Below are 14,121 nucleotides of genomic sequence, written 5' to 3' on the forward strand. Positions count from 1 at the left end.
CACTTATACAATATATTGACCTTTATATATAATTGTATTTTTAGGAAATAGGAAAGTATTTGAAGATGATATATCAAAAACAGAAGGTAAATGAACTCCAGAAAAAATCCAATAGAAAAAAGCATAAACAAGCAAGATATCCCCAGGAGACCGCCTCATCGGACTCAGTCGATGAAACAGTTGTTCACAAGGAGATGACAGAATACGACGAGTTTAACAATAAACCTAATGGGAAAAGAAAAGCAAAGTGGTCTAAAACAGCCCATGGAAAGCAGGATAACTGGTAATTTTACCCCACGCAACAAGTTGCGTGAGGTATAATGTTTTTGACCCATGAGTCATTCAGTCAGAGTGTCAGTCAATCCGTCAGTCCTGTTTTTTTGTCAGTGCAACTCCTCATAAACTGCTGCACAGAATTTTGTCAAACTTTGCAGTTATTTAGGATACAATGTGCAGATGTGCATATTACCAGGAAATTCCAATTCCTTTACTTTTTCCTGGAATTTCCGCACTTTTCAACTTAAATTGTTGGTCATATCTTGAATATAGAGATGAACAGTTTGTCAGTGCAACTCCTCATAAACTGCAGCACAGAATTTAGTCAAACTTTGCAGATATTGAGGACACAATGTGTAGATGTGCATCTTACCAGGAAATTCCAATTCCTTTATTTTTTCTGGGAATTTCGGAACTTTTCAACTTAGATTGTTGGCCATATCTTGAACATAGAGATGAACATTTGTCAGCGCAGCTCCTTATAAACCGCTGCACAGAATTTAGTCAAACTTTGCAGATATTTAGGACACAATGTGTAGATGTGCATATTACAAGGAAATTCCAATTCCTTTATTTTCTCTGGAAATTTCAGCACTTTGAGTTTTTTTTTTGGGGGGGGGGTAGAGGTAGGTGAGCTTGCTCACTTTTTCTTTCATTCTAAAGAAAACTGTCTTAAAGAATTATTTAGAATCTGACATATATTACTGATTTCCATTCAAGTTTCCAGAAGAAATGACCTTCTTAATATTAACAATGTCTGCAGTATGTCTCTTGCCACAGTAAGCAGCAATAGCATTTATATATATGCTACCTGGCCGATATCAGCCTGTCTAAAATTGAATTACACAACCTATAATGGTGTCTTTTGTACATTTCTTGAAATATGTACATGTACAAAATTATAAACAGTTGTCACGGCCTATAATTTTGTCAATATAAAAAGTATCAGGGCCAATAATTTTGTCTTTCCTTGATATTTGTACATGTACAAAAGACAAAGTCATAGGTCATGCAATTTTATTTTAGACATGCTGATATCGGCCATCGTAGCTACCTTTAAAGGATTTTTGTCAAAAATCTTTTGTTCTTATCTTGACATTGCAGGGAATGTACTGGCTTTATATCCGATTCAGTAATATTTGTCCAGAATTATAAATAATGTGCAGACAATATTTTATTTCATGTCATAATAAAATATAGATTTAATTAATAGCAATCAGAATGGGTACAAGTATGGACATGACCATAACATGAGATTCGTTGATGAAATGAACTTTACTCATAAAAAGTAAGCACAGTGTATATTTATCTTATCAGTTAAATTCAAGCTCTTTCCTTTATTTTTCCTTTACAAGTTAAGAAAATACTTTTGCTTCAGTGTCAATCATTTATTTGATGATTTTGCTTTGTACAGTGTGAGTTGGAAACTGCAGGAGGAGCAGGAGGGAGACAAGTATTACTACACTGTGGGGGTCAAAGGTTCTCCACAGCCCAGAAGTCCTCAGAAAACTCACAACGGTTACCAAAAACAGATCTCAGATAGTGAAAGTGAACTTCAAAGTGACAGCCAATTAAAGTCAGTACATACACCAAAAGCTGAATTTTATTATTTCAAAATACGAGAGTGAGTTGGAAAAAATGGTCGAGCTTTCTTTTAATAAACAGTCAAAGTTAACGTCAACATCAAAAACTTTTCTTATATATATCAACTATCATCTGTTTTAGTATACCCCACCCCCAAAAGGAATTGTTTATGAGATCTTTATATGGGTATTTAAAAAAAAAATTTACAGTAGTATAAGTTTGTGATCTTGCCTACAATACCTCTAGTTAGTCAGGATATGTGTTGATCAAACACATGCACATCCTGAAATTTGTACCTGGTAGTTGAATCATTTCCAAACAAAAGAAGTAAATATGCTTTTATGATATTTTAAAGTGAAATGCACTATGATACACCAAAAATATAAGAAAATACCTTAAATCTTAAGTCCAAACCCCTTTAACCTTGGTCATGTTTACTGATTAGTAAGTGCTATGACTCTCATATTCACTATGTGTTTTTCTTGTGACGAGACTTTTTGCTATCAACATCTTGCTCTTTGAATTTCGTAACATTTGAAAAATTTTAAACTTGGCCTAGCTTATAATCTGCTGTAAAGAGACGTGTTTGACTAACATTTTTTTTTATTGTTTGGTATTGGGTATAGAAAGTTTGTTTTAAAATTGAACAACCTTGAACATGATATGAATTGTTTTTAGCTCACCTGAGCCAAAGGCTCAAGTGAGCTTTTCTGATCAAATGTTGTCCGTCCGTCTAGCTGTCTGTCTGTCCTTCCATCTGTACACTTTTCACATTTTCGACTTCTTCTCAAGAACCACTGGGCCAATTTTGACCAAACTTGGTACAAAGCATCCTTGGGTGAAGGGGAATTTAAATTGTTAAAATGAAGGACCAAGTCCCCTCACAAAAGGAGATAATCAAGAAAAGACAAAAATACGCAGTACAGTTAAGGTGTGCAATGGAAATATAGACTAAATTTTGTATTTAAAAATGTATTCGTAATCCGGATGGCGATTATTTTTAGTACATTATTTATATCGGATAATTGTAATTGTGATTAATAACTACATATCGAGGACGATGATATTTTATATTTAGACTAGTCAAGTGATGCGGCAGTCATGCGATTTTAGCACATTGACTTGAAGTATTGATGTTCCATATAAATATCACTAGTGCAACTGGGCATAACCAAGTTAAATTTCCAAGTTTAGTATATAAATATTTTCAACACGCATTGTAGTTTCTAAAAAGTGCTGCGATCCTGTCTAATTTCTGCAATTTCATTGTTAAAATTATACTTGTATGACTGAATGCTATATTTTTTGCTTGTCAGCGGCATGAAATATTGATATAATTAAATTGTTTTTAAGATTTCATCAGGATCGCAGCACATTTCAGATACCTTAATAGTTCTATAGTTGAAATGTAAAAGCTTACTTTTGATCCATAGAGTGTATGCCCTTGCACTAGATTTATTTATTTAGTCCCCCCACATTACCCTTCAATGTTCTTGCATACAAATATACGGCAGTGTGAATTAAATACGTAATGTACAGAAAATGTATTAATAAAATAGTGAAGAAGACATTAAATTCAAGCTATTGGCCCACAGAATATCTGTAAATAATATTTTATTTAATTAGAGAATACATATTTTGTTGAGAAAATATTACTTGATCTGTCTCTCACTGCATACATACTACGTCACGTTGTAAGAAATGACGTCATATTGACAAGTGTATTGCGATCAGTGACTTGTTTATAACTTGTTATGTGGGATTTAACTAACGATAAAACAGCACGCTGTTGTAAGTTTTTATGCAGTTTCATGATTTTTTACTGGTTAAAGTAGCAGATAAACTCATTTTGTGGTATTTTAAAGAAATGTTGTATGACGTATATTGTGTATGATGTCATAGTCAAGTTTTCCCGTACAAATTAGGCTCCGCCTCCTTTTTGTAACCTTAACTGTGCTGCGTAAGGTAGGGTCATTAAAAAATCTTCTTCTAAAAGAACCACTGGGCCAAAAAAGCTGAAATTTATGTGGAAGCATTCTGGGGTAGTGTAGATTCTAAATTGTTCAAATCATGACCCCAGGGGGTTGGGCGGGGCCACAATGGGGAGTCCACATTTTACATAGAAATATAAAGGAAAAATCTTTGAAAATCTTCTTCTCAAGAAACACTGGGCCAGAAAAAAATGAAACTTGCCTGAAAGCACTCTGGGGTAGTGTAGATTCTAAATTGTTCAAATCATGACCTCCGGGGTTAGGGCGGGGACACAATGAGGAATCAAAGTTTTACGTAGAAATATATAGGAAAAACCCTTGAAAATCTTCTTCTCAAGAACCACTGGGCCAGAAAAAATGAAACTTATGTGGAAGCATCCTGGGGGAGTGTAGATTCTAAATTGTTCAAATTATGACCCCGGGGGGTAGGGCGGGGCCACAATGGGGAATCAAAGTTTTACATTGAAATATATAGGAAAAACCTTTGAAAATCTTCTTCTCAAGAACCACTGGGCTAGAAAAGATGAAACGTATGTGGAAGCATCCTGGAGTAGTATAGATTCTAAATTGTTCAAATCATGACCCCCGGGGGTAGGGCGGGGCCACATAGGGAATCAAAGTTTTACATTGAAATATGTAGGAAAAATCTTTGTAAATCTTCTTCTCAAGAACAACTGGGCCAGAAATGCTGAAACTTATGTTGAAGCATCCTGGGGTAGTGTAGATTTCAAATTGTATAAATTATGATCAGTGGGTAGGGTGGGGTCACAATATGTATTACAAGGGGAAATCTGGTAAAGAACAGAACGGTCAAAGCTTCTCAGGTGAGCGATATGGCCCATGGGCCTCTTGTTTATATAAATATATTTGCAGGCAAGAGGTAGAGCACCATGAAGTGCAGTCATTGGCCAGAAAGTACAGTTATCTTAAGGCTCAGGAAAACTGCAGCCCCCCTAAAGGACATTGTATGGTGAAACCCGCAAGCCACTGTACTGCTGGAAACATTGATAAACCCATAGAAAAACAGCTCACTACTGCAGGCAGTATTTATGCACTCTATAACTCTCACTATGGGGAGGAAGAATGTAAGAGTCCAAGGGCAGCTAATATAGAGGACAACAAAAGAAATCCATACTCAACAATGCCAAGGAAAAGGAAAAGAATGGGGGCTACACCTGACATGAGACCAAGGTTCCATTTTTTGCCTCGATTGCAATAGAATTCTTATAAGTTTTGTTTTGTTTGTATCTTGTAAAGGCTCAACCAATCAATTTTGGTATAGAGAATTTATTTAATAAATAAATGTGTATGATTTCTGTCTCATAAATGTATTGTCTAATGCTCAGTTACAACTTAATATGAGTAAATCTTATATTTTCTTTAAAGAGAGGAATATTGTCCAGGAAGAGGAAGTGTGAGAAATTTGGTAGAACTATTTCAAACACAACAGAATGAAGTAAGTGGAAAAAAGTAATTGCACACATAATTCAATTTTAGGAATTCAAATAAATAGCAATGAGACCCCTAAATGTGGAGATAAAATGTAATTTATAGGTCACCTGAATCATTTAGTAACAATATTGCCATCCGTTTTGTTTGTATGTGTGTGTTTGTAAACATTTGAATGCTTTACAGTTCTGCAGCTAGTCAAGGATATTTCTATTTACTGAAAACGAAATTGCGCTTTCAACACTGAGATTGATCTATGCCATATTCAGCAAAAAAAAGTATTATTCTGCTAAGACTGTGTCATAGACAAGCAAGTATCAGCAGCTATAATTTACCAAGCCCATATTGCTTCAAAATTAATTTGATAAAAAATTGTTGCATACATGTATTACATTAGCTATGTAAGTACCTACTTCAGTGAAAAGCGTTCCTTATGTCTGTTCAGCATGTGAATATCAAATGATCTGTACATTTTTATTTCCACAAATCAGCACAGCTTCCAGCAAGCCGTCTTGTGTGGACGTGCCAAAGAGTTCAAAGAGGTACCTGTAGTTTTCTTGCAATTGTTTTCTTTAATAAAGGCAGTTTTTCTTACAGTCTGTTTCAGAAAATTAACAAAAAAATCATGCATTCTTTTTCATATTTTTAGTCTTCTCAGCTGAAATCACCAGTACATCCTAGAAAGATTGATTTTTATAACACAGAAGAAAAAGGTATTGAATCAATAGTTAAGTTTATGTGTTTGGTATTAATGGAAATTGTGCTGCTTTTAAACTCACCTGAAGTGAAGATTGCATGCTTTTATCTGATCTTGAAAAATCAGTCTGATGATGTAGAAGTATCTGGCATTAGTGACTCAGGTGAACATGGGCCTTCTGTTGAATGTTTGGTGGAAGAAAAAAATTAATTCTCAGATTATTTTATACACAACTGTATCTGTAAGCATCTTGATAAAATGTTTTATACATGGATAAGAACTGGTATTCTTCTAATTTAATGTGATGAAAGATTGCAATTTCACATATGCATTCATTAAAGGAATTCAGCGAGACTTTGTAATTCTTTATTTTTAGGGATGTCAATGGAAACCGGTTGTGTGCTTTTAAAAACTCGGTTACCCGTATTTATATTTTTGAATATTTTTAAGCTTATTTATTAATGCATTAAACAATCTGTTTTAAAACGTAAAATGCGCATTGCACTTGTACATACAGTAATTAGGGTTTCCTATGCCTCTAAGTGACCGTTATCGCCTGTGGCAGTGTTTATGCAGTAATTATCGTGACCAAGCACCTGTTACCTGGCTTTTCTCACCTTCAGCAGTTTTCTACCCTTATTTTTGGTTTGTTTTAATTAGTTGTTTACACTGAACATCGTTTAAGGTCTATTATATTCAAATAAATTAGAGAATTTTGTCAATTCTCCAAGAAGCCGTAATTTCTCGGGAAAAGAGACAGATGATATTACACGTGCGATTCTTGATATGGTTGTGTTTGATTACATGCCAATACAAATTAAATGGTTAAAGGCAAAGGCTTTAAAAAACTGATGTCCATCGTTGCACCAAACTACAAAATAACGTCCCGTAATACTATATAAATCTCGGATTGAACAAGTGAACAAAAATCGTAAATCCGCTCTGTTAGCATCGTCACAAACCACGGCCAAAATGTACGATCCTCTCCCATTCTGGCCGTGGTTGAACCCAACATTGAAGTACCTCATTAAAATATTGACCAATGTGAGTAAAGCATAGTCGGAAGATGAACTTTATTGCGACCTTTCAATATCCAATCGCAGTAAAGGAAATATTTCTTGTATACTGTTGACGTCAATTGTTGATTTCAATTGCGATGGAAACAAAACTTGCCACTGACTGAATATTACGTCACAATTGTGAGGCGTTTAAATAATCAAGAACACATTTCTGTGATCAAGCAGCCACGGGTAGGAGAGAGCTATATACGGACTCCGGACCGTGGCACAAGAATGCTCTGTTAGAGAAATCAAGTTCAAGTGATCTTACAGCTCTGACGATGATGCCACACGTTAAACGCAACAAAGAGTTACAATACAGTTATGGAGCATATTGGTTTTTTTTAAAACAATAACACTGTGAACAATTTATGATTTTATTTCTTGTGTTGAATAAATAAATTGAACTTACAAAATGTAACATTAAATTTCATCGGGCATGAAGTGCTCATCATTGATACAACAGAGAAAAACATTTACGGGTAAACGTCCTATCAGAGCATGTGGTTTTATTTCTACAATAGTTTACAATGTTTAACAGTCATCAATTTATACTTGTTCATATTTATTTACACTTTTACCGAGTACCCGGGTACTCGATCGGAAAAACGTCCGAGTAACCGAGTATTAAAAATTGATCGATTTGACATCCCTATTTATTTTCTATAATTTATTATTAAGCTACAAAATTGTGGAAGATATTTCTATTCTTTTTGTTTTGAAGAGAAAAATACAAAATCACCAAGTCCATTTAAGAAAGCTGGCAGTATTCCATCAGCCCCACCTTTATACCCCAACATTGAAGATACTGTAACAGCTTGCAGTAGCCTAACAACAGTATCTTCTTCAGCAAGTAAGCTCTAGATAGATAAGATTTTTAGGTCACCTGAATCACTAGGGCGACCTATAGCTATCTGTGTTTGTCCATCTATGTGCGGGTTTGCATAAACTGAACACATTTTTGACTTCTTCTCAAGAACCATTTGGCCAATTTCAACCAAACTTGCCACAAAGTGTCCTTAGGTAAAGTTATTCAAGTTCATTCAAATGAAAGGCCACACCTTCTTCCCAAGGGGAGATCATTAAGGTAGGATCCTTCTCTGGTTTCTGACTAGATGGAATATTCAAAATACATTTGTTGATATGTCTTATATATTTAGATGTAAGAGATTTAAAAGACCATATTTTTCTTTCCTCGTCACAATTATACAACTTTAAATAGAAATAGTAAACTGCGTTTGAAAACTAGCAAGGACTATATTTTTGGCGGAATGATGGCGTATGAAAAATATATTTTCTGCCTCTCAAAATTAACAGAACATTGAATTTAGTTATAAGTTCTACGAATCAAAGACTAGACGAAATTTTCAAATGTAAGTAAAATTAATAATAAGGGACTAAAGTTTCAAATTATATCATATAAATAAGATTTTTCACACATACTAGAACTATGTTGGTTTTTAAATGCTTTAAATCTGAGTACAGATTTGAGCCAAAAATCCATAAAAAGTATTATTCCTCTCTTAGTAAACGATCAAAACTTTTAGTTTTTGTATCATTTTGTACCTTTATGTAACAACTTTACTGTATGTGAAAATTGGAAAAAGTTAAATATAGGAAACATATAAAAATAACTAATAAATCCTTAAAAATTAAGAAAAGTAGAGGAAATTCGGATTAGCACATATCCATTTTATTTAAATTTTCTATGTCAATTTGGCAATATCATCTTATAGGCCTTATATGGTAGTATCTTTTTATGCAAAAAGAAAAAATTAAATCTTTTGAATTACAAGTAGGGATCGCATGATTGGAAACATTATTTTTGTATTCTTAATGTCCAGGAAAAAGGTAATGACCTTGACCTGACCTTGTCTCTAATATTGGTCAAATTCAATCTGTGATACCATCATTTAGTGATATTTCTCTTGATTCTGTGAAAATTTCATTAATTTTTAAATACAAGAAATGTGAGAAGAATCCTACCTTAAGAATTAGTGAAAATTTTATGGCATCTTTAACAAATCTTCTCAAAAGCCACTGGACCAGGTAGAATGAAACTTATGTGGAAACATCCTCTGATAATGTAGACTCTAGTGTTTTAAATCATAATCCCTAGGGGTAGGGTGGGGGCACAATGTTTTCAAATTTTAACTTTAGAAAAAATTGATAAAAGTTTTCTTCTCAAGAACCACTAGGCCAGGAAGATGAAACTTGTGTGGAGTCATCCTCAGGTAGTGTAGATTTAAGTTTATTCAAATCATGATCCCCTTCGAGATAGTTTGATACCACTCATTAAATACTGAACTAGCCAAAGTGCTCAGGTGAGCATTGTGGCCCATGGGACTCTTTTTTTTTTTAAATTGTAATTTAATGTTGTCTCTTATTTTTAATTGTATGAATTAGATTGCAAGAATTCCTATGGTTAAGTAAAATGATATAGATAGGTAAATTAACATTTATACATGTCAAGATTATATTAAATGATGTCTGACTTATTAGCTAATTCCAATAAAGGTCTAATTACTTACATGTCCATTCATTTATTTGGTAAATTTACTTTTATTAATGGTTACAGGTCAAGAAAATAATGTGAAAGAAAGTAGTAGTGTGGAATCTGCATTACTAGACAGATGGGTGTCACGAAGCTTACAGAAATGCCAGAACTCGCTTACAGATGAAATCTTCAATGAACTGGCCAATAAAGCAGGTACCTTGATGAATCCTTATGTTAAATGTAAACCCCCAAAAACACTAATTTTAAGGGTACATTTTTTGGGACTTGCCTATGTCATCTTAAACTTTTCAATTTTTCAAGAACCACTCAGCTAATTTCATCCGGACCTGCCACAAAGCATCCTTGGTTATTCTAGTTGGTTTACAGGAAGTGTTACAACTGCTTTGAAGGGGAAATAATTAAGAATTACTGTAAACAGTTACATCCGTATAACGAACTTATTATATAGAGAATTTGCAATATACAAGTTTTCCTTCCAGCATTTCTACCGAATATGTTGGGGAAGCAATTATTACAAAACAGACCTAGGATAACTAAAGTTTTATTATGAATTGAATTTTATATACAAATACTTAGTGAAAATAAAGTAAGTTCATAATATCAAATTTTTTGAGATCTTTTTAAATTCATTATAAAAAATGTAAATTATATTATTTTTTAACCTCCAAGGGACTCAAAATCAGTTCGCTATATCCTTAAATTCACTATTTTTGTAGACTTTACAAAGAATTATTAAGAATTTTGCTGGGGACCCCGAAAAACTCTGCTATATTCGTGAATTCGCTATATCTGTGTTTGTACTAAACAAGTTTTACTGTACCGGTAGTGAAAATTTAATAGCATTTTTGAAAAATCTCCTCAATCACCACTGGACCAGAAAAGAACTTTATGTGAAATCTTCATTATAGTGTAGATTATTCTTCTTCTGAGAATATCTAACCTGTTGTAAGTTGTATTTAAATGGAAATTTCCTCAGAAAGTGTTGATTAAACTGTACAAATTGTAACCCCTAAGTACAAAAGTGGTGCAGTGGGGGTGGGAGATAGGAGGGGGCGTTCTGGAAAATCAGTTTTACATATAATACACAAGAAAAACTTCAAAATCAGCAAAGGCATGATTATTCATATTAACATGTACCAATTGTCTGTGATGTGTTGTCTGTAAACTTTTTGTCCCTAGTGCTTTAACTGAATGTGGGTGATATTTATTAGAGTGTTTATTGAGGACCTCCTTCTTAGTGCAGTAATTAAATATTACAGAGGATGAATTGAAAGAAGAGTCTGGAAAAACTAAAAAGCATCACAAGAAAAAGAAAAATAAGTCTGCAAAAAATGTGAGTAAAATATAATAAATCCTCATTAGTTCTAATGGTCAGACTCTAGGAGAGCTAATGCAATACAAGGGTGTCCATCTGCCTGTAATACTTTCAAAATGCTTCTACTCAACATATAGTTTTAATATGGTTTCAATAGATCTTAACATACAAGTAGGCTACTCTACGATATATAATACTACTGGTAAGCAAAAGTAAACGTAACTTGTAATAAGCCACTGATTGATAGAAAACAAAAATCAAAAGGAGAATGAATCAGTTTCGTTATCCTGTTAGCTTGAAATAGACACTGATTAATAATACAAATGTAAAAAAAAAAAAAATAGCTTGAAAAATTTTTGAGTCAGGTGCATTTTTATTGGGTCTGTATCAGAGACATCTTGTATAAACAAATTTTTACTCTGGGCCTAAAAGAGTTAAAACTGAATTTAATTTAATGTCCTTCTTTTTTTGAAGAATAAGAGAAATGAAAAATGTGATATTGAAGAGTTCTACTTTGATGATGATCTGAGGAACAAAAACATTCAGGAGGAGAGCCACATGAGATTGCAGAAACCTTTATTGCCTGGAAAACTGATGCAGTATGACAATAACATAAGAAGTTCTTTTCATGACATTCCCTCCAAGCTTAACGAGCCAGGTAACTTGTAGACTTATGAGAAGTCTTTTTTGGGTCTTGATTGTGTGTAGGATAGCATTTAAAGAGAGAATTCATTGATATTTTGTGCATAATGTATAGAACTATGTAATACTAATACATGTATCACCATTTTTCCTCCTCCTCTGAGTGCTAATTAAAGCAATCTTGAATCTACAAACTTTTGTCTCTTTTAACAAACTGATGTTTTATTTGGTACTAATTTTCTTTATATATATAAGGAATTAGTTAAATTTATATAGCTGGGGATCCTAAATAAATAACTTCGCTATATCCATGAATTCACAATGTTCGTGTTCGTACTAAACAAGTTTTGCTGCATTGCATTTGGTAACTGCATGGATTTGAGAATGTAATAGTTTGGGTAGTAATGGACCCCTATATCAAACCCTCTGGAATTCATTCACTTTACGTGTTTGTCCAAATGATGATATGAGATTAATCCCTTCTCAGTAGAAACTTTACTCTGTAGGTAAGGATTTTTTAAAATTCTAGCTATTCTCTTTAAGCTTTTAAAATATTTTCCATTTATGACAACAGATCCTCTAGAGAGGAACAACAGAATGATGGAGCTTCAAGGCTCTCCACCTGGACCCTGTCCTAGATATGTACCAGCTACATCTCTGTTACAGTATGAGAAGATCAAGGTGAGTGAATCAGGTCCAAATCTGATCAGATTCAATCATAATCATGCTAATTTACCTGATGCTTAAAGGTGCTTGGATACAGATTTGAAATTGATGTTTTTTTGTAAATTTTTGGCATAACATTATGATTTAAGGACCCTCTCTACACAAGTGAAAATATTTTTTTGGACATTGCGAAAACTATATTGTATAAAGGTGTTAATATTGAGCTTATTTAAGTATTTTCACTATATGGTGTGTGGCATTTGCCCCAAGAAAAATGTTCAAAGACAAGACAGTATCAGTGAATAGAAATCACTGTTAATTACTTCAGTAGAGAAAATACATGAAAATAACATGTTCAGTTAATTTATCTTGGTCTTTTGAAATGTTAAGAATAATTGAATGAATTACAAATTGAGTAATATATTGTACATTTCTATCTTTTAGAATTTAGATGTAAGGGCAGATCACTCTAACTGCAGAAAAATACCTTAGAATCAGAACTCTTTAGTGTGCAGTGTAGAGAGGGTCCTTAAATGCTACTTTAGCATTTCACATGGATATATAATGAAAAACTTATTTTATCTGGAAATTATTGAATTTCGGAAGGCATTTGATTGACACATCCTTGCACTTTCACAATGTAAACTTTATCCTTAATACTGATGAAAATGGAAATATTGTTGTATGTAATGAGATATATTTAAACTAAAATTCAGAAAATTCAGAGTAGTAATGTGAGAATGCAAACCATTTCACCAGTTATTGTCAATCCATGCTTAGTGATGTGTTCAGAGTGTAACAAATCGAACATTGACATAAGAGAGTTTGTGCCCTATTTAAAAAACGATTTACGTTTCACGAAACTTTTATCCAAGTTCTTTGTAAAGGGGGTTCCTTTGAGATGGTCGCCATGTAAATGAAGTATAGCTCATCTTGAATTTAATTAATGTTTTCTGATGATTGTTGTCTTATTCAGAAAGATTGTGAGAAAAGGGGGGCTTTCCAGAGCACAGTAATGATACAGAGCAGTTCCAGAGACCCAGACTCGCATGTAGTGACACATACACTCACAGATCTTGTTGATGGAACCACGAGCACTCTGTATGGGAAAACACTTCAAGCTTCAAAAGTTGTGACGACACATTATACTCAATAATCAAATCATGCAATAAGACAAAACTGCTTTGGATATATTATTGAATGTCAAATGGTAAGACAATTTTGTCTTCACTATACTGGAATTGATTACAGTGAAAGATTTTTTTTAAACAATAATTCATACATGAACTAGTTTAATTGGATGTTATTTGATATTTGTTAAGTCTCATCAAAGAATCTGTGAATCAGATGTAATTAATATTTGTCAAGTCTCATCAAAGAATCTGTGATATTGTTGTATATTGAAATGTTATATGTACATAATACTTGTTTCTCTCAACGTTTTTCAATCTCATGAACAATCTTGTTAATTTGGTTATTACATTGTTATTTATTATAAATAAATACGTACAGCCTCTGCATATTGGACTCTTATATATACTGACATGCAAAAGAAACGCAACACCCTACTTTAGGGGGAAATAATTATGTAAAGTAAAGAATTTTGTATCTTAAAATTATGAATATCTTCAATTTGGTAAACATCGGTAATTTAACGGTTGAACGATTTCCATTCCATAACCGGAAGTCTAGTTTGAGTCTGCTTAACAGAAATCAAAAATTACATGTTTAACAAAACATTTGGCAATATTATGGAGTTTTAAAAGTTTTTTACTGTTCATCATAAATAATGCAGCAATATTTCAAAAAATAAACTCTCTTTTCGTTTCCCATAACGATGCTAAGGCTACTTGAAAATGGCTTATGTACGCATTTCCATTGCTCTAGCTGGAAAATTTCAATGTAAAGGTGATGGAGAGCTGCTG

At 33.2% G+C, this 14,121-nt stretch overlaps 1 protein-coding gene across 2 annotated transcripts in view; it reads left to right on the forward strand.

Moving 5' to 3' along the window:
* The window catches only part of LOC134244607 (probable serine/threonine-protein kinase roco7), a 28,334-nt gene extending 14,618 nt beyond the window's left edge, over nucleotides 1–13,716 (forward strand). For both annotated transcript variants that reach the window (XM_062726862.1, XM_062726863.1), the window contains exons 12-24: nucleotides 45–283; nucleotides 1,490–1,564; nucleotides 1,691–1,852; nucleotides 4,725–5,042; nucleotides 5,238–5,307; nucleotides 5,792–5,842; nucleotides 5,950–6,013; nucleotides 7,780–7,908; nucleotides 9,634–9,765; nucleotides 10,833–10,906; nucleotides 11,363–11,546; nucleotides 12,105–12,211; nucleotides 13,173–13,716. In XM_062726862.1, coding sequence (XP_062582846.1) covers nucleotides 45–283; nucleotides 1,490–1,564; nucleotides 1,691–1,852; nucleotides 4,725–5,042; nucleotides 5,238–5,307; nucleotides 5,792–5,842; nucleotides 5,950–6,013; nucleotides 7,780–7,908; nucleotides 9,634–9,765; nucleotides 10,833–10,906; nucleotides 11,363–11,546; nucleotides 12,105–12,211; nucleotides 13,173–13,352 — 1,785 coding nt within the window. In that variant the 3' untranslated portion in view covers nucleotides 13,353–13,716. The remainder of the gene's footprint in view (nucleotides 1–44; nucleotides 284–1,489; nucleotides 1,565–1,690; nucleotides 1,853–4,724; nucleotides 5,043–5,237; nucleotides 5,308–5,791; nucleotides 5,843–5,949; nucleotides 6,014–7,779; nucleotides 7,909–9,633; nucleotides 9,766–10,832; nucleotides 10,907–11,362; nucleotides 11,547–12,104; nucleotides 12,212–13,172) is intronic.
* Nucleotides 13,717–14,121: the final 405 nt, after the last annotated feature.

The sequence above is a fragment of the Saccostrea cucullata genome, unplaced genomic scaffold, assembly GCF_032062105.1.
Source record: "Saccostrea cucullata isolate Sc308-1 unplaced genomic scaffold, CSIRO_AGI_Scuc_v1 ctg33, whole genome shotgun sequence".
NCBI lineage: Eukaryota > Metazoa > Mollusca > Bivalvia > Ostreida > Ostreidae > Saccostrea > Saccostrea cuccullata.